We start from the raw sequence: 22,105 nt of genomic DNA, 5'->3' as shown, positions 1-22,105 counted from the left end.
ATGTAGAATAACTAATTATTTCATCCACACTATGGAGGCAACATAACCTGGTCCCACATCTGTGTGCACTGTTTTGTCAACTCCTATGCCCGCATGTTAGCTACACAGCTCAAACAGATCTGGGACCAGGTTAGATTCAACCCTTAGCATTGCATTTCAAGACAACAAATAAACACCATCACCAGGCAGCAACCACCACACATATAAGTTATGTTCTGCATCTCCTATAAACTGCCCGCCAACAGCCAGCCTGCGTCCCAAATGGCAACCTATGCCCTAATGGGGGCTGGTAAAAAGTAGTGCACCATATAGGGAATCGGGTGCCATTTGGCAGGTAGACCATGCAGTGTAAATAACAGAGTTTATAGGAGAAACTCCAGCACCACTTCCTCCATTCTCCACGATGAAGACTGAAATAACTATCAATTTGCCAATATGCGTGCACCTGTAATTCACTCCATCTTGAAATAGGGTATTTATTTGGTTTTATAATTTCTTTGATTGGGGGATGTTTGTTTTATTTAGTTATTTTATGACAATGTGTATATTTGATGTACATGATGGTGGCTTCCAAGCTTGATATAAAAGCACAGCTGTCTTTGGCTTGCTTATAATTTGCCTCATATTTGAATCACTTCTTTAACCAATTTCCTCCTCTTTCTTGGTCACCATATTGCTCGTAAAGATGTGTGGATGGTGGAATTCACATACTCTTCACTACTCCAGGCTTTGACTTCTTCAAGGACGATAATCAGGACAGATGGACAATATCTCTCAAGTATGTTTGAAAAGAAAATAAAAATTCCCTGTATATCCACACATACATATATTACTAGTCTGGAATATTGCTCTGAAACACTACTGAAACAGAACAATATTTACTTTGGATTCCAAGCTAATAACTACTTACTAATTTCACTCCTGGCCCTCAGTTTATCATGTAATGTTATTTGTGATCCTTGTTTGTGGTGATGTGAGGCTTGTTACCATGGAGACCAGTGGCGGTCAGTGCCATTTATGATAAGGGAGGACTATTCTTTTTTTCTTCATGGCCTTATTTCTATTACAACATATTGGATGACTGTCATTCATGTTCCACTCACCCAGTTCAATGTAACATCGATAGGTTTAGGCTGCTTAGAGCGTTGGCCCAGTAACTGAAAGGTTGCTGGATCGAATCCCTGAGCTGACAAGATAAAAATCTGTCGCTCTACTCCTGAGCAAGGCTAATAACCCACTGTTCTCCTGGTGCCGAAGACGTGGATGTCGATTAAGGCAGCCCCCAGCACCTCTTTGATTCAGAGGAGACTTTTCAGTTGAAGGCATTCAGTTGTACAAATGCCTAAGTATCTCCCTACTACCTGATACTCAAATTTTCCCTATATCCATCATGACGTTGCTACAATCTAGCCTATGAATGAAAGTTTACAACGTAGGTACACACAGGTCGAGATAAAAATTTGACTTGCACACTCTTGCCTGTATCTAGCTGATATAGGGTGTAGTTATTAGACTGTTAAATAACCATCACTAGCCGGCTACCACCCAGTAACCGGCTAGTAGTTAGAGCGTTGGACTAGTAACCGAAAGGTTGCAAGTTCAAATCCCCAAGGTACAAATCTGTCGTTTTGCCCCTGAACAGGCAGTTAACCTACTGTTCCTAGGCCGTCATTGAAAATAAGTATTCGTTCTTAACTGACTTGCCTAGTAAAATAAAAATGAAAAAGAGTCTGCTGTCCTATAGAGATGGAATCACTGGCCACTTTAATAATGGAATACTGTATTCTACTGTATTTTAGACAATGCCACTCTGACATTGCTCATCCTAATATGCATATATTTCTTAATTGCATTCTTTTACTATTAGATTTGTGTGCATTGTTGTGAATTGTTAGATACTGCTGCACTGTTGGAGCTAGGAACACAAGCATTTCGCTACACCCACATTAACATCTGCTAAAAATGTGTATGTGACCAATAACATTTGATTTTATTAGTTCAGCAGTTGCAAACAAGAGTTTATTTTGGACAAATTCAGGTATTTCTTTTTATCCCCGTTTCATTTGCTTCCTTTAAAAAAACGTTTTTCAACAGAATCGGCAGAATGAATACACACCTGATCAAGCGTAAACACATTTCACTTTCATACCAGCCACGTTGTATTCCTTCTCGCCTCTATGCACTCTTCTCCTCTCACTTTTCCTTTGTTTGTAGACTTCAATGCACAACACTGTATATGTATGTGACCAGGCGGAAAACCTTTCCAAGCCAAACCATATCATCGCTACACACAGCCTACATCATTGTCCCCATATTAGGTAAAGTAAATTCCTAGTCAACATAACCAATAGAACTAATGCGTCAGTAAACCCACTACAATCATGTAGTAACGTTACAGTGTATAGTCAGTAAGCAGTTTAACAGTTACACCGGCGGGCTCCGGCGGCAATAAATTAATAAAACCAAAAGCTTACCTTGACTTCGAAGAGTTCCAGTGTTGTGTTGGATAGTCACAGCCAGCTAGCTAACATAGCATCCCTCTGTTTGAGCCGGGTGTTTGAGTAGGCTAAACTAGCCACCTGCATTTGCTAGCTAAGTAAGTGAAACTGAAAGTGGAAAAAAATGACGAAATCTCACTCTGTTGCTTCTCCTTCATTTTTGAAGAAATACATTTTTTGAAAACTGTTCAACTATTTTCTTTCTATCTCTTTGAGTCAACTACTAACCACATGCACTGCAGTGCTAGCTAGTTGTAGCTTACGCTTTCAGTACACAATTAATTGGTGGACAACATGCATGCTACAGGAGCTCTGACAGGTTGGAGGACGTCCTCCGGAAGTTGTCATAATTACTGTGTAAGTCTATGGAAGGAGGTGAGAACAAAGAGCCTCCTAGGTTTTGTATTGAAGTCAATGTACCAAGAGGAGGACAGAAGATAGCTGTCCTCTGGCTACACGATGGTGCTACCCTACAGAGTGCTGTTGAGGCTACTGTAGACCTTCATTGCAAAACAGTGTGTTTTAATAAATTAGAGAGAGAGAGAGAGAGAGTGAGAGAGGGGAGCCTACCCGCATGGCTGTGTGTAGTAGAGGGCAGCCCACCCACGTAGCCCACAGATGATAGGAGGAGATGAGCAGAAGCTGTTTCTGCTGGGGTAGAAGATAAGTTCAAGACTCCTGGGGACTGGCTACATCCATGTGCACCATTAAAAAAAAAATCTCAGTCCTATAATAGTGTGCCATTTGGGACGCGGCCTCTGACTGTAGATGCTGTGTAGCCACTGAAAGCCTATTTAGGGGTTATAGCACTGCAGATTACTCTCTGTCATGCAGTAGTCTAATGTGACATGCAGTAATCATAGTGACATGCCTTCTGTCAATATTAGTGGTTAGGTTACTGTCGGATTTATCCTGTGCATTTCCAGACAGACATATACAGTACATGAATATTGTCTGATTACATATTCATGGCTTAACAGATGAAAGAAAGTAAAAAAAACACTGATTGATTCAAATCCTGTAAGATATTCACTTGTTAAATTAGTTTCACTCACAAAATGGCTGAAGTTCCATGGCAGAACTAGGCACTTTCACACTTGGTGAAAAGAAAGTGATGGGTAGCCTAATAAAGGACAGAATAGTTTTTTCTCTCTTCCCCATTAGGGAAGTAAAAAAACATCAGGGCAATCCGCCTGTCAGACTCTGTCATGTTTCAGCTAATTGCTATTTCACATTTCCACTCTGGCTACAAATTGCTAGCTAATACACACACACAACATGAACGCACAAACACACAGCTTTGTGGGTGAATCATAAGGTTGGGTGTACCAAGACCAGAAAGAAATCATCCGTCAGTTAAAGGAGCAGTGAAAAGAAGACACATTGTGTCTTACTGTCTCAGTGCTTTAGTTTATGTGTGATTTTTCCAGAGGAAACTCCAAGGGTGTTCCTACTTATTTCCTTCTTCTCTTTCTCCTGGCTTCTCTGTAGCTGTGTGGGATAAACGAACCAACAGCTTCTGGCTTCTCTGTAGCTGTGTGGGATAAACGAACCAACAGCTTCTGGCTTCTCTGTAGCTGTGTGGGATAAACGAACCAACAGCTTCTGGCTTCTCTGTAGCTGTGTGGGATAAACAAACCAACAGCTTCTGGCTTCTCTGTAGCTGTGTGGGATAAACGAACCAACAGCTTCTGGCTTCTCTGTAGCTGTGTGGGATAAACGAACCAACAGCCTCTGGCTTCTCTGTAGCTGTGTGGGATAAACGAACCAACAGCTTCTGGCTTCTCTGTAGCTGTGTGGGATAAACGAACCAACAGCCTCTGGCTTCTCTGTAGCTGTGTGGGATAAACGAACCAACAGCCTCTGGCTTCTCTGTAGCTGTGTGGGATAAACGAACCAACAGCTTCTGGCTTCTCTGTAGCTGTGTGGGATAAACGAACCAACAGCTTCTGGCTTCTCTGTAGCTGTGTGGGATAAACGAACCAACAGCTCTGACAGCTATTCCAGAAAGGGAGATTTCCCTCGTCACATTTTCATCTTGCCTCTGTAATCATGATGACAGACTCTTTTCCTCCCAAATGAACTGTAATCTTAACTGTTATAGTAACAGGCCATAGACACTGTGTTCTGTTTATATTAGATGCAACGTTCATGGGGTGCATTCGTCCTACTCCCCACTGCCAGATGTTGTAAAGTACTAGGGTTCAGAATTGTAGAACACACCAAGGTCAAAGTTCAGAGAAAGAAGTTTTACAGACTCTGCAATAGAAATGTGAAGATAATTTACTGATGAGCTGACATATGCAGCGTTTACCGTGAACGCAGTCTAAAGCGGAACATTGCCTTTAAATTTTAATAACATTGGAAAGCTGAACTTCCATAATTCGGATTGAATAGAGCCCTAGCCTGGTCCCAGATCTGTTCATACTGTATAGCCAACTCCTATATGGCCAATGGCAAGAGAGAAAAAACAAAAACAGATCTAGGACCCGGCTATAGAAACACCCTGTGTGGGAGACATGGTAAGAGAATTCAGTGATGAGCGTGGGGTAATGCTTAACATTCATGATGAATGTAAAAAAGAATCCTGTAAGCTAAAGTTGATAGTCTGCAAAAGGCATGCATTGATATAAAATACTAACTCTGGTCAAACGTCTCCATTTTACCACCTGGCCCTCAGCTGCCTGCTCAACCAAAACACACAGAATGCAACTCATCCAAGACAGGCAACAGCCATTTCCTCTTCTCTCCCCTCTATCCATTGAGAAAGGGGGGCAAGGAAACCCCTCATTGGATGTGATGGATGACATGCAGGCGGAACTAAATGGCTAATGTATGGATGGCTATGAGGGCAGAGGGGATTCAGATTCCCATGGTAACGCTGAGGGGGCGGGAACAGAACAAGGAAGTGTTTGTATGTGTCTTCGGGCATTGGTGTCAGACCAATGGGATCATTTGTGTTTCAACAAACAGCAGCCCCGAAATTCTATAAAGCTGAGGGATGGGGTATGTGTATAGGTATACCATTAATGGAAACGACAATTAAACAGCTATAAATATTGCAGATTGCACCTTGAATGTCTCTGTTAAGGCATACAGGTACAGACACTTCACCTACTCGCCCTTCATGTTTGTGTCTGTGTCTTCTCATTCCAATGGGATGTGCTGGAACCTATTAGATGCACAACATAACCAAAAGTATGTGGAACATTGCTGAAGGGACTTGCTGCCATTCAGCGAGAAGAGCATAAGTGAGGTTGGGCACTGATGTTGGGCGATTAGTCCTGGCTCACAGTCAGCGTTCCAATTCATTCCAAAGGTGTACGGTGGGGTTGAGGTCAGGGCTCTGTTCAGGCCAGACAAGTTCTTCCACACCGATCCCGACAAAACATTTCTGTATGAACCTTGCTTTGTCCACGGGGACACTGTCATGCTGAAACAGGGAAGGGCCTTCACCAAACTGTTACTTCAAAGTTAGAAACATAGAATTGTCTGGAATGTCTTTGTATGGTGTAGCGTTCAGATTTCCCATCACAGGAACAAAGGGGCCTAGCCCGAACCATGAAAAACAGCCCCAGACCATTATTCCTCCTCCACAAAACTTTACAGTTGGGACTATGCATTCAGGCAGGTAGCATTCTCCTGGCATCCACCAAACCCATATTCGTCCTTCGGCCTGCCAGATGGTGAAGCGTGATTCATCACTCCAGAGAATGCGTTTCCACGGCGGTGGTGAGCTTTACACCACTCCAGCCGAAACTTTGAGTTGCGCATGGCAATCTTATGCTTATGTGCGGCTGCTCAGCCATGGAAACCCATTTCATGAAGCTCCCAGCTCCCAGTGGCAGTTTGGAACTTGGTAGTGAATTTTGCAACTGAGGACAGACAATTTTTACATGCTCTATAGCACTCAGTGGTCCCATTTTGTGAGCTTGTATGGCCTACCACTTCGCTGCTGAGCCGTTGTTGCTCCTAGACGTTTCCATTTCACAATAACAGGACTTACAGTTGACCGGGTCAACTCTAGCAGGGCAGAAATTTTATGAACAGACTTGCTGGAAATGTAGCATCCTATGACGGTGCCATGTTGAAAGTCACTGAGCTCTTCAGTAAGGCCATTCTGCTGCTAATGTTTGTCTATGGAGATTGCATGGCTGTGTGCTCGACCTGTCAGCAACGGGTGGGGCTGAAATAGCAGAATCCACTAACTTGAAGGGGTGTCAACATACTTTTGTATATATAGTGTACATCCAGTACATATACAACATATTCCTGAAACCATTAGGAATGTGTAGACTGAGAAAGAAAGAAATCATACCAATGTTTCCATTTAAATGTTTTATTATTTGAAAAAGAAATACCCTGACCCTGGATATAGAAATGTACAGTAACCTGGGTGAAATAGATTCAAATACAGTTACTTCTTTTACAGATCAAACTACTATAAGATGTCGGTTGGTTTTTCAGGCACTTAGAATCACAAAAGTATTTTCTTCACGCAACACAAGAACTGAATTCTTTGGTCCTTACGTTTTTAAGGAAAAGGCCAGTTGAAACCACAGTCAGAACAGAATACAACTTCCTGGTTTCTTATTTACATTTCCTTTCATGGATCCAAATATACTTCAAGTCCCCTATCAAGACTGGGAAGCTGAAAAGTTCTTCCGTCACATTTCAACCATTCCACACACATCAAAATAGACCACCAGTCTTCATCGTACATATATCAAAAGAAGCCAACGCTTCAGAACAGAAAAGAACAAACATCATAACAACGGCTCAAATCAGATTTACAGCAGTATTCATTGATATAATTTAGTGGGATGGGTTGCAACTGAAGATTTGGCAAAAAGATACAATACAATTTTTCCTTTTTTTGGTCCTCAGTGGACGTTGTCCTCAAGTCTCCCACAAGAAGCCATTTTGCTACAGGTGGACTGAGCAAAGCACTCTATCGAACTGCTCAGCTCACGTTACTATAAGACAGAGGGTGCGTCTACAATGGCACCCTATTCCCTATATAGTTTCCTGGTAATAGGCTACCATTTGGGAAACTAGAAGCTTAAAAAAAAACATAGTCCCCTTACGCTTTACTGATCCTCCTCATTTAGCTACAAGGCAGCCATGTCCTTTGGTAAGAGTTACTATAAGAGCTACTCATGGGCGACTGGACCCTCGCTATGTAGTAGTTACTGAAGTTGACGTCTCTGACATAAGGCGCCGGCTGGTAGTAACAGGTGATGTTAGCCAGGGCCGGGATGGCGTTCTGCTCTGCCATGGCCCGTAGCGCCAGTGCCGAGATCAGTGCCAGTGTCTGGCGGCGCTCGTGTCCCATCAGGCAAACAGTGCTCTCGTCCACCACATGCCGCAGCGTCACCAGGCAGTCGTAGCGCTTGTCCTCCATGCCATTGAAGTGGTTCTGGAGATACGCCTCCAGCTTCCGCTGCTGCTCGCCAATGTCCGGGAAGTCGATGAAGAAGCGTGAGCACATATAGCGCTGCAGAAGCTTCATCTGAGCCTCTGAGTCCGGTTTAAATCCCCGCACTAGCAGGTGGCAGTACTTCAGCAGTCCTCCGCCCCGGATCTCCTCGGGGCTGCGCGTGGCTATGGTCCTGGTGCGGAGGTGTCCCAGGGCCTCCTGGAAGTCCCCGTACATGCTCTCTCCGACCACAGTGGGGTGGAAGCTCTCAGACATGGACATGGCCGTCTCTGAGCAGCGGTCGAACAGCAGCAGTGAGTCCAGGCCGATCTGGAACGAGTCCACGCTGAACTCAAACTGCCTTCGGAGGGATTCCACAAACTTCAGCTCCACATTCTTCCCCGTGTTGTTGGAGAGGGAGATCAGGCTCCAGCGGTCTGTGTCGTTGCATACCTTCACCAGCTTCTGGACGTAGGCCTCTTTGAGGGTCATGGGCGAGACACGGCTGAGCCCCGGAGGTAGGAAGTCCACCAGGCTGTCCAGGACCACGTCTTTGACCACACGAAAGGTCTTGTCATCAGTCAGGTTCAGGCCGAAGATGAGGTCCAAGTCCTTGTAGCCCAGGCCCGTGTCCTGGTGGAGCACATAACTGGCTGCTGAACCGTTCAGCTTCACATCTCGGACCACCACACCACGCTCCTGCAGTCGCGCCCGAACCACCTGCACAGGAGAGACAGAGACATGGGTGAGTGATCTGAGAGATACTATTAGAAAGAAACTTTATTGTCGATTTTCTTTTCCAATCAAATACGTTTTTTAGTCATTTGTTTTCTTGCAATTGATCTGAGAAAGCAGGTCATTCCTGGAGGACCGAGTGTCTGCTGGTTTTGGGCATTTCCTTTCATTTTGTGTCCAACTAAGACCTAGACTACAGGTGAGGGAAGTTCCTACCTAATCAGTGGCCTTAATTGATCAATCAAGTATAAGCGAGGAGTGAAAACCTGCAGACAGCCCTCCATGGAATGAGTTTGACATCTGTGTGATAGAGAGATAACATGCCTCTGCAAGTCGAAACGTTGCTATAATGGTCACTGCCTCTTCTTTTGAAATGGTAATATTTCCATTTCAATCAAGGAATGGTTCACCTAGCTTTCAGCCAATGTTCGTAACAGTAAAGACAAAATACTAGCATACAATAATTTGTTGTGTGGATGAGAATAGAGAGGGACTCCATTATCCATTTGATATTTTAAGTAGAAATTGTGAACCAATATTGAATTTGAAAAGCCTGTTACATTAAATGAAGTTCCTTATACCAGGCTGAGAAGTCAATAAATTCTTTCTAAAAAAAGAATTCAACATTTTGACATGTCCCTTCATCAACCCCATGTCAGTTCTAGGAAGATTTCAACCCACTGAGTTTCACCAACATTGTTATTTTGTTGCTTTGACAAAGTCATTTCTGAAGGTGATTATTTGTTTCATGTGATTGGTGAGTCATTTCAAGGTCAGCTCCGTTAAGTGAACTTAACTATCATTTTAATATGGTGAAGCTACTCCTTTTTAAATATTTTTTTTCACAAGAAATATTGAACATCTTTTAGCTGGTTCTACTCTTTTGGGCAATCTTCTGGTATTTTGTGGTGGAAAACTGAGCGGGTGAGTACAACACGTCAAGCCTTTTACCTATAGATAGACAGGCTAGAAATGTTTTATCAATTTCATTTAGTTTTTGTGATGCTAGCATTCAATTGCCACTCCCAGTTGCAAACAACAAGCTTCCATTCCCCCTGTCATGAGGGGATTCATGGCTGATTTATGATGGAATTGGCAATCCTGTTACGGTCAACCCTGCTACTTTACTATTGTCATTTTTTAAATTGAACCTCTTGAGATGGGAAAACATGTTCCTGAACATGTGCTCATTATGACAAAATGCTAAAATGAAGTGGAATCAAGTTACACTTCTTAATAGACACTGAATTGGTGGAATGACCCAAATAATGGCAATCCCTTGTCCTACACATAGTCTCTAGCTTGTAAAAAGCCCACAATACAGAGTTACTGTAGCTCAGCTGAATGAAGATCGGGTGGACCTAAAGTCCCCTTAGTTATGCATGGAGAATCAGAGATTTCTCTGTGGGACACAGCAAGCCAGGGCTTGTATTTTTGTCTCTAACTTCAGGAGGAACTCCAGCTGACCTGAAGATTATCTAGAAGAAAACGTACAAATCTGTGTGACGTAGCCAAATGGGGTTGGGTTGTGAACTTATAAAAACTCTGGTATGATTGTGCCAACACACTTGGAAAATATATGGTTCACGAGCTTATTGGGTCACAGAACAGAACCGTCAGGGGTGGATCCTGGAGTTAAACTGCTGAACCTAAGAAAAGGCAGCTGAGATATTTCAAGCTTCCTGACTGTTACAGAACTCCAAAGAGGAAATCAAGAAACTGGGACAATCCTTAACAGGCATGACCATGGTTACCAAGTACACACACTTGGTATATTTATCCAGACACTGATCCAAGTTTTCAACCAGGTATCTAGTCTGTATACGTATATACGTATACGTATATATGTATACACATTCGCACAATCCCTTCCAGGTCGGATCAAGTTCGCAAGTTAAGCCTAAGACAGACATTACAACAGAAGCTATCCACTTTCTCTACTATCAAAATACCTCTTTCATGCAGTTGTTGTCCACAACTTTGCTACAGTGCCAACATTTCATTAAAAAAATGATATCTGTATGAGTCACCACCCACAGTGAAATATGGTTTGAACCAGCTCAGGATAGGAATGTTTCCTGACCCACTGGACACAAACTGGTTGAATCAACGTTGTTTCCACCTCATTTCAATGAAATCACGTTGAACCAACGTGGAGTAGACGTTGAATTGGCATCTGTGCCCAAAGGGGAGCATGTACTTTTGTTTCGTAAAACACACGCACGCATGCACATACACCCACACGCATAGACACACTCACACACACAAAGCTGTGTCTTAGGAATTAGGTTATGTTGGCTTCACCACTATGCTAGGAAAGGAGAGTATCCTGCCAAGTCTCTGCTGCCTGACTTATGTAGCTAGATCCCCATTCATGAATTCAGGTAACGGCCTCCTGCCTACCAACCTAAAAACAGACACATTGAGACATGCATAATATGTGTGTTGGGCTCCTTCACTTCCCAAACTATTGCATCTTTTCAGGCCTTAATTGTAACCTCATTTAAAGAATGTTGATTTTCAAAGCCAGTCCTTTTTAGGGGTGGAAATAACAGAGAATTGATTTTTCCAATAAAAGCACTTTAAGGAGCCCTGCTGTGCACATCTGTGTTGTGTTCCAATGAGAAAAGCTATCCGTTTCTATTGGTAAACCTCTAGACAGATGATACCCTCTGGACAGATGGTCACTAATAAAAACATTCAGAATATTAAAAACATCCTGAATATTCTGTGAAAACCAGAATATATATGAATCAATTCCCATAGTCCTTGTGGAATAATCAACGTTGCATATATAGGAATTTACTGTATGGTTCAATGAATACAAATGAATATGTATGTCTATTGGAATTAGGTTGAACTAAGCTAAGAGCAGTATTAATTATACACTAAACCAAAATATAAAACAACATGTAAAGTGTTGGTCCCATGTTTCATGAGCTGAAATAAAAGATCCCAGAAATTCTCAAAATGCACAAAAAGCTTATTTCTCTCAAATTTTCTGCACAAATTTGTTACATCCCTGTTAGTGAGCATTTCTCCAAGATAATCCATCCACCTGACAGGTGTGGCATATCAAGAAGCTGATTAAACAGCATAATCATTACACAGGTGCACCTTGTGCTGGGGACAATAAAAGGCCACTCTAAAATGTGCAGTTTTGTCACACAACACATTGCCAGAGGTTTCTCAAGTTTTGAGGGAGCGTGCATTTGGCATGCTGACTGCAGGGATGTGCACCAGAGCTTTTGAAAGAGAATTGAATGTTCATTTCTCTACCATAAGCCGCCTCCAACCTCAGACCACTTGTATGGCATTGTGTAGGCGAGCGTTTTGCTTATGTCAACATTATGAACAGAGTACCCCATGGTGGCGGTGGATTTTTGGTATGGGCAGACATAAGCTACGGACCATGAACACAATGGCATTTTATCAATGGGAATTTGAGTGCACAGAAATACCGTGATGAGATCCTGAGGCCCATTGTTGTGCCATTCATCTGCCACCATCACCTCATGTTTCAGCATGAACATTTACAGTCCCATGTCGCAAGGATCTGTACACAATTCCTGGAAGCTGAAAATGTCCCAGTTCTTCCATGCATTCCATGCATACTCACCAGACATGTCAACCATTGAGCATGTTTGGGATGCTCTGGATCAACGTGTACGACAGCATGTTACAGTTCCCACTAATATCCAGCAACTTTGTGCAGCCATTGAAGAGGAGTGGGACAACATTCCACAGTCCACAATCAACAGCTTGATCAACTCTATGTAAAGGAGGTGTGTCGCGCTGCATGACGAAAATGGTAGTCACACCAGATTCAGACTGGTTTTCTGATCTACGCCCCTACTTTTTTAAAAAGGTATCTGTGACCAACAGATGCATATCCCAGTCACGTGAAATCCATAGATTAGTGCCTAAATTAATGTATTTCAATTGACTGATTTCCTTAACTGTAACTCAGTCAAATATTTTGAATTGTTGCATGTTGCATTTATATTTTTCTTTATATTTTTGTTGTTTATTTTTATATTCAGCATGATAAATAGTAAGAACTGCCTTACTAAATATAGGGTTGGGCAGAGGGTACCAACCCATGATGAGACCATTCAGATAGTCATACATACTGCTAGCCTGAAACAAATGATGAGGAGGATGTATTTTCCTTATATGGGCTGTTTTATATTTTACTGAGTACAAGGACAAGTAGGTCTAACTGAATGGAATAGGTCAACCTGAAAGACCCCCTTATAATGTCTTATAACACAAAAGGGTCTCCCAAAATAAGAAGTAACCCCCTTCTTCCACCTCCTCTCCAAAAGTAGGCCATTCCATTCCTGCATTACGCAACAAGCACCTGGTGAAGTTGAGCGGAACATTTCCTCTCGACATCGAGCAGGAGTAGTAGACTTGTAAAAAAGCCACAAACTGACCAGACGGTGGCGTTGACAATGTCTTGGCGAGGCGTTACATACGGTCTCTTTGCATTCCTACTCCAGTCTGGAGGGTTTCCTCTAGAATTTAATTGACCTCAGTCTGGCAGTAGCCTAAATAGCACCCTGTTCCCTATGTAGTGCACTACTTTTGACTAGAGCGCCATGGTAAAAAGTAGTGCACTATATAGGGAATAGGGTGCCATTTGGAACTGAACTGAATGTGTTATATTATTTCAGTGAGAAAACAGTCTCAGAAACAGCCGTTAGCCAGCTAAACCCCATGGTCCTCTAAACTCCAGTTAGAACACTGCCTGGCCTGGACAGAGAGTCACAGAAAGACCCAGCCAAGCCAAGTATATGGCATCAGTAAATTAATGAGATGTTTAGTAGTCTATGACCCTGGCATCCGGTCCAGTCAGCCCAGAAGGCAAGCAAAGACAGCCCAGTCATATTATACTCAGTCAGTAGGATAACAGGAACAGATTATGGGTTTTTCCTCAGAGTTGAATGAGTTGCCTTGCTGTGGGTGGTCACGGCACCTGAACCAGCCATTAAACTAGACTAGAAATGGTACAGCATTCATTCATAAAACTAGACTGGTGATACAGTATTCATTCAATAAATTAGACTGATGATACAGTATTCATTCATAAATCTAGACTGGTATTAGTATTTATTATCATAAAACTATCCTGGTGATACAGTATTTATAATCATAAAACTAGACTGTTGATACAGTATTTATTACCATAAAACTAGACTGTTGATACAGCATTTATTGTCATAAAACTAGACTATTGATACAGTATTTGTTATCATAAAACTAGACTGTTGATACAGTATTTATTACCATAAAACTAGACTGTTGATACAGTATTTATTACCATAAAACTAGACTGTTGATACAGTATTATTATCATAAAACTACACTGGTGATACACTATTTATTTTCATAAAACTAGACTATATATACAGTATTTATTATCATAAAACTAGACTATTGATACAGTATTTATTATCATAAAACTACACTGGTGATACACTATTTATTTTCATAAAACTAGACTATATATACAGTATTTATTATCATAAAACTACACTGGTGATACACTACTTATTTTCATAAAACTACACTAGTGACACAGTATTTATTATCCTAAAACTAGGCCGATAATACAGTATCTATTATCATAAAACTAGGCTGATGATACAGTATTTATTATCATATAACTAGAATGATGATACAGTATGTTATCATAAAAGTAGACTGATGATACAGTATTTTATCATAAAAGTAGACTGATGATACAGTATTTTATCATACAAGTAGACTGATGATACAGTATTTACTATCATAAAACTAGAATGATGATACAGTGTTTATTATCATAAAACTAGACTGGTGATACAGAATTATTTATCATATAACTAGAATGATGATACAGTATTTATTATCATAAAACTAGAATGATGATACAGTGTTTATTATCATAAAACTAGACTGGTGATACATAATTATTTATCATATATCTAGAATGATGATACAGTATTTATTATCATAAAACTAGAATGATGATACAGTGTTTATTATCATAAAACTAGACTGGTGATACAGTATATATTATCATACAACTAGAATAGTCCAGATTCGAAAACTACTTAATTAAAGAGACTACATTCTAAAGGAAGAGAGAGAGAGTGAGAGTGAGAGAGTGGGAGAGAGAGAGAGAGAGATTTGAAGAAGAGAGAGAGAGAAAGAGAGAGAGAGAGAGAGATTTGAAGAAGAAAAACTAGTCAGGCATACCATTTCATTTTATGGGCCAATGTTGAGTTCAGCTGGCATTTCACCACAATTGCCTCCTTGAAAGCCAGCAACAGGAAAGCACACGCCTATATGTAGAGGTCTAACAGAGCTATACACTGTAATGTAAGACCAAACTATGTTCATGGAGACGTTTGGTGTCATTGTGTCAATCAGTCTCACCAACAATAGACCGAAAGAGGAGTTGGCTTACAATCTGGCAGGGCCCACAACAGAACCAGGTGACTGGGATAGTATTGTGGTGTGTGTGTGAGTGTGTGAGTGCTTTGGGTCTACTCTTACCACACTGACACCATGCCAACCTTGTCAAGAGTCCTGACCCACCTAGGCCCCTGTTACTGGTGTGACCAACTAGCTAATCTAGTTTCCTTATCCTGCCCCAGAAATGGAAGCCATCGCCCCCACCCAGGAAAGAAGAGCTCACTTCAAGTAAGCTCACTATGGTGAAATGAGAGCAGGAACAAAACAAAAACATAGGAAAACATCTGCCTCAGGCTTTGCCCTACTGTGTTCTACTCTATTCTAGAATCTACACCCTGAATTTGATATGAGCAAACCTGGAAAAAGTGTGTTCCCTTTCCTTGACTGGCCAAGCCAAGTAAAACAGATTAGCACCCATAGCTCTACTTCCACCCTTCCGCCCTACTGTTAACATGAAGTAATATCTGATCTGATCTGACACACTAATAAACATTCAACGTCTGGATATGTAATCTCGGCTGTATAACACCACTGGGTAGGCTGGGTAGTGTGTATGTGTGTGTGTATGTGTGTCACAGGAGGTTGCTAAGAGGAGGACGGCTCATAATAATATCCGGAACGGAGGAAATGGAATGGCATCAAACACATGGAAACCGTGTTTTTGATGTACAGTACCAGTAAAAAGTTTGGACCCACCTACTCATTCAAGGGTTTTTCTTTATTTGTACTATTTTCAACATTGTTTAATGATAGTAAAGACAATCAAAACTCTGAAATAACACATATCATCACATAGAATCATGTAGTAACCAAAAAAAGTGTTAAAAAAATTGAAATATATTTTATATTTGAAATTCTTCAAAGTAGCCACCCTTTGCCTTGATGACAGCTTTGCACAATCTAGGAATTCTCTCAACCAGCTTCACCTGGAATGCTTTTACAGGAGGTCTTATAGGAGTTCCCACATATGCTGAGCACTTGTTGGCTGGCTTTCCTTCACTCTGCCGTCCAACTCATCCCTAATCATCTCAATTGGGTTGAGGTCGGGTGATTGTGAAGGCTAGATCATCTGATACAGCACTCCATCACTCTCCTTCGTGGTCGAATAGCCCTTACACAGCCTGGAGGTGTGTTGGGTCATTGTCCCGTTGAAAAACAAATCACAATCCCACTAAGCGCAGAATGCTGTGGAAGCCATGCTGGTTGTGTGCCTGGAATTCTAAATAAATCACAGACAGTGCCACCAGCAAAGCACCCCCACACCATCACACCTCCTCTTCCATGTGTCACAGTGGGAACTACACATGTGGAGTTCATCCGTTCACCTACTCTGCGTCTCACAAAGACACAGCGGTTGGAACCAAAAATCTCAAATTTGGACTCATCAGACTAAAGGACGGATTTCCACCGGTCTAATGTCCATTGCTCATGTCTCTTTTTGTTATTGTTGTCTTTTAGTAGTGGTTTCTTTGCAGCAATTCAACCACGAAGGTCTGATTCACACAATCTACTCTGAACAGTTGATGTTGAGATGTGTCTGTGAAACATTTATTTGGGTTGCAATTTCTGAGGCTTGTAACTAATGAACTTATCCTCTGCAGCAGAGGTAACTCTGGGTCTTCCTTTCCTGTGGCGGTCCTCATGAGAGCCAGTTTCACGCTTGATGGTTTTTGCGACTGCACTTCAAGAAACTTTCAAAGTTCTTGAAATTTTCCGGATTGATGGACCTTCATGCCTTGAAGTAATAATGGAATTATTTTCGACTTGATCTTTTACCAAATAGGGCTATCTTTTGTATGTCGCCTCTACCTTGTACAACACACAACTGATTGGCTCAAATACAAATTACCTTTAACATTTAAAAAAAATTAAATAAATTTACCCCCTTTTCTCCTCAATTTTGTGGTATCCAATTGTTAGTAATTACTATCTTGTCTCATCGCTACAACTCCTGTACGGGCTCGGAAGAAGGTCAAAAGCCATGCGTCCTCCGAAACACAACCCAACCAAGCTGCACTGCTTCTTAACACAACGCGCATCCAACCCGGAAGCCAGCCGCACCAATGTGTCGGAGGAAACACAGTGCACCTGGTGACCGTGGTGCGCCCGGCCCGCCACAGGAGTCGCTGGTATTCGATGAGACAAGCCCTCCCTAACCCGGACGACGCTAGGCCAGTTGTGCGTCGCCCCACGGACCTGGGACAGAGCCTGGGCACAAACCCAGAGTCTCTGGTGGCACAGCTAGCGCTGCGATGCAGTACCCTAGACCACTGCACCACCCGGGAGGCCCCCACAAATTAACTTTTGACAAGGCACACCTGCTAATTAATTTAAATGCATTCCAGGTAACTACCTCATGAAGCTGGTTGAGAGAATGCCAAGAATGTGCAAAGCTGTCATCATGGCAAAGGGTGGCTGCTATGAAGAATCTCAAATATAAAATCTTTTTAGACTTGTTTAACACTTTTTTGGTTACAACATGATTCCTTGTGTGTTATTTTATAGTTTTGATGTGTTTGCTATTATTCTACAATGTGTGTGTATGTGTGTGTGTGGAGGCCTATTGTGAAGTTCCTCAGGACTGTCAACCCATTGTGGGCTTATCTACCCACAATCCACTGCACTAAATCAGCAACAGTGACACTTCTCTTTTACACCTCCCACGGCGCCCGCACACACACACACACAACAATATGGAGCCACACCATAAATAGATGTTATCTAGATGACAGTTTTTCAATAAACACCCCCTATTGAGAGCCCTGTGGAACACCTCGAAGAACACATATTTCTGGCCGCAAGGGGAAAAAACATTATGGTCCTGGGTTGGATCAGTTGGTTTTCCAGGCAGGAGAGAGAGAGGAAGGGAACACGTCACTGAAGATATGTACTATTGCTTACTGCCAGTGGTATGGGACCTGATGGCCAGCCAGAGCCTACTGGGGACTCTTCCAGCCTGGGTGTTTTCTACTGGAACAACATGGATACAGCATACATCCTCACATAGGTCTGACCTACAAATACAGACCACAGGCCTACATTTCATTAATGAAAGCTACACGAGACAAGAGGAAACTTTTCCATTCTCAATTTCTCTATACTCTGCCCAATTGTAATTCAATATACAGTACCTTACTTTCTCTCCCTCTGTGTAAAAGTTGTATCGTTTTGTAGACCAATGAAATGACTCTGGTCGCAGAAGGATTGGAATGAGAAAGTGGAAAATGTCAGTTAAAGCATTAGATCATCTGCTCCTTGAGATCTCCTTCTGTCTGTTAAAGTGAATGTAAATAACAGGATTCAGGAGTCATGATTCAATGCAATGGGTGGATTTTCAAATATAGGCTAACAAGGCACCCCAGTATATTTCCAATACCTTTAGTAGACTATTGAAAAAATACAGTGTATGAGCATGCCAAAAGGACGGGCACAGAAGCATATTCACAGATGGTATCTGACCTGATTTTGAAGAATATTGGAGCTTTTTATCCTCATCCACGGCACTGAAAAATGTGCTATTATTATGCTATTACATAAATACGACATGGTTAGACTTGGAATGTTCCCAAAATACACCGCCTTCCTGGCTCTACTTACTTCTCAAATTCAACTGTACAGTGCGTATGCGTGTGTAGCCTATGTGCGTTAAAGTGTGCAAGCGTGCGTGCATGCGAGCGAGCGTGTTTAAAAAAAATATTTCACACACATTCCCGAGTTGGCTATTCATTCACTAAAGCAATTTATGATGAGACTGAATGAAATAAATATTGAACTATTTAAAAAAAGAAGAAGGAAAATAACAGTTAGGCTATATGTGATGAGTTTTGAAGTAGGCTAGAGAAAAGCATCGTCCCTCATTATCGGACTGATTGTGGTCCAGAACTCCCCAGACCAAAGCCGTTATCTCACCTGGACTATCTGCCGAGGCTGTACGGAAAGCGTCGGGAAGTTTCCGCGTCCGTGAATAGGGACGCTCTCTCCGAGGATGGAGTCCAACCTCTGCACCTGCTCCCAAGACAACACACACAACCGCCGACTCTGCTCCGACTCATCCCCGAAGGACATGATGGGACGGGGAAAGGTAGTAAAATCTTCGGTAGTGTTGGTGGATGTAGGCTATTATGGACAGTACCAAAGCAATTCCCAAAATAGGTGTTTCTTTTGAAGTTGGAATGAAACTTGAAATCTTCAATAAATCATACAAAATCGCCCTAGTTGCGTTTCTCAGATGTCACTTAGAACATACGTTTCAAAACAATCTAGGCTAAAGGTCCGAGAGTTCTGCACATATAAAACATAGATCGGTAAACTAAACCGTTTGTCATCTCCAAAACTCTCCTGCGCTGTGACTGTGAAACACTTCTAACTGTAATCCAGTTGGAAGCATATTGACGGGTTTAAAGAAAATGGGATTAACATAAACGTCCTGATTGGTTGTGCGGGAGGTTTATGAATACCTCAACATACAGAAGACTACAAGAGGCCATGCGCACACACCCACTTCCCTTGCGTCAGTAGAGGCTAGTCTGCTGCTTTCATAGGATACTTCATAGGATACCACATTGGAGCTGACATAATACCCATTACACTTAGTGTTCAAACAGGGAAATGGTTCCAATCGTTTTCCACAATTCATTCTTCCCATAGGGGATTTTAGAAACACTTAAAATAAGGGCTGTGTTTCCTATGGGTTTACCCTGGCATGACGTTTTGATAACCATGTAAATCTCTCTCCTACAATGTGACTTTTATCAATATATTTGTCTCTATTTACTCTTAGATTCAAAAAGGCTATTTAGCATCAAAGTAGACATCATGCAAAACTACAAATCCCTGAATTGTCCATTCAAATAAATGTAGCCAAATGATTCATTACTATATTTAGCTAACATTAGATAGTTAATCCATAGATTCTTACCTTTGCCTCAATTCGTCAGTCTCGTCCAGATCAACGTGGCCTTTGTAGTTATTTATGATAGCCACATGAGCAGCTAATTAACGTTTCATTTGTTGGGGGTAAATACAGGTGAGTATATTGACAAATGTCACCTTGTCCTAGAGAAATTGACATGTTTATCAAAACGTCACACCAGGGTAAAAGATTAGAAGTATTTGTTCCTGTTACAGTGTAATCTGTATCTCCATTATGTCTTTATTGGTAACCTATCATTCACACTTTTCAAAACTGCCCTGACCAGCCATCAACCTCACACTCTACAGTATAATTCAGTGGTTCTCAAACTTTTTGGATCCGGGGACCTTTTGTGATAGTAAATTAATCAAGGACCCATCATCAGAACTTGAGTTTGTTAAAGGAGTTTTACTATGACTTTGGCAGTGCATGGACTGATGAACCAAGTCTCAGGCCCTCGGAAGGAACATTGTAGCCCTTTCCTGCAGTCAAATGATGTAGTGGCCTCATGGGTTGAATGTTAATGATATTTTTCATCATTTTATAATTTCATAAACATTGTTTTTTTAAAAGCCACAGAAAATCAGGTGTTTCTATATCAAAATGTTTTGTTATAATACAATCTTCTGTGATGTATATAAAGTGTAATATTGGGATGTAAACTCAAAATGTAGTACATTTTAAGCCCATAACCATGTGTGTGAGGTGTATACTTTTGTTGCAAAGTAGATTTGTTTAACGGGCTAGGGTCCTTTTTTCTGAATTTCCGCCTGACTGACGTTCCCAAAGTAAACTACCTGTTACTCAGGCCCAGAAGCCAGGATATGCATATAATTGGTACCATTGGGTAGAAAACACTTTTAAGTTTGTAGAAATTTAAAATAATGTGTGAGACTATAACACAATAGATATGGTAGGTGACGATCCAAAGAAAAAACACCCAGAATATTTCTTTTTTGAGAGCCTACGCTCTTCCAATGGAAAGTGTAGGGTCATATCCAAATCCAGCTTCCAGATTGCAATTCCTATGTCTTCCACTAGATGTCAACAGTCTTTGTTCAAGGTTTCAGGCTTGTTTCTTCCCAAACGAGGAAGAATTGTGAGTTTTAGTACTGGGAGTCAGAGTTGGAAATCAGTTTGTGCGAACACGACAAAGAGGACGCGCACCTGATAATTTTACTTTCCTATTGAACATACTTCTTTCCGTATGAAATATTATGGTTTAATTACATTTTAGGGTACCTGAGGATTTAATAGAAACGTATTTTGACTTGTTTTAACAAAGTGTAGCGGTAGCTTTTTGGATTCCTTTTTTTTTCCTTTTTTTGGACTACTCAAATCGATGGCGCCAACTATAATGACTTTTTGGGATGTAAAGAAGGATTTTATCTAACAAAACAACCATGCATGTTGTAGCTGGGAACCTTTGGATTGCAAGTCAGAGGAAGATCTTCAAAGAGTAAGTGAATATTTAATCGCTATTTGTGATTTTATGAAGCCTGATTGAAAAATATTTTGATTTGGGGCACCATCCTCAAACAATCGCATGGCATGTTTTCCCTGTAAATCCTACTGTAAAACGGACAATGCAGTTAGATGAACAAGACTTTACGTTTTTAACCGATATAAGACACTTGTATGTACCTAAATGTTTAATATCCATAATCGTTATGATTATTTATTTGAATTGCGAGCCCTACAATTTCACCGGAAGTTGTCAACAGGTGTCCCGCTGGCGCCTAGCCCTAATAAGTTTTTAAGGCTACCAAGAAACACTCTGTGTGACCCTGATTTAGCCCACTGCAGTAAAATGTTAAAGGCCCGGCTCTTGACATAGGAGAGAACATTTAGCAATTTTCAAGCTAATTTCCTTCAATTCTACACTATTTTGTCATGGGGCAGAGAGATTTTTTGTTGTTACAGGTTTAAAGCTAATATCCTGCAATTCTATACATTTTTCCATGAGGCAGAGATAAACTGTTGCAGTTTTAAAACTTAAATTACAGTGAATCTATGTTAAAAAACAATACAATAAATAATGTGGATAATTAGTGGAATGCCAACATCCCAGTTAGC

General features: G+C 41.4%; 1 protein-coding gene across 1 annotated transcript; it reads right to left on the bottom strand.

Annotated features, from left to right (window-relative positions):
* Nucleotides 1-6,821: 6,821 nt before the first annotated feature.
* On the bottom strand, nucleotides 6,822-19,556 carry LOC110488183 (terminal nucleotidyltransferase 5A). The gene is made up of 2 exons (XM_021560283.2): nucleotides 19,027-19,556; nucleotides 6,822-8,637 (listed from the first exon to the last, which is right to left on the bottom strand). The coding sequence occupies exons 1-2, from the start codon at nucleotides 19,180-19,182 to the stop codon at nucleotides 7,606-7,608; spliced, it is 1,188 nt and encodes a 395-aa protein (XP_021415958.1). The 5' UTR covers nucleotides 19,183-19,556; the 3' UTR covers nucleotides 6,822-7,605.
* Nucleotides 19,557-22,105: the final 2,549 nt, after the last annotated feature.

The sequence above is a fragment of the Oncorhynchus mykiss genome, chromosome 32 (assembly GCF_013265735.2).
Source record: "Oncorhynchus mykiss isolate Arlee chromosome 32, USDA_OmykA_1.1, whole genome shotgun sequence".
Taxonomy (NCBI): domain Eukaryota; kingdom Metazoa; phylum Chordata; class Actinopteri; order Salmoniformes; family Salmonidae; genus Oncorhynchus; species Oncorhynchus mykiss.
This window is presented reverse-complemented; position numbering and strand designations above follow the sequence as displayed.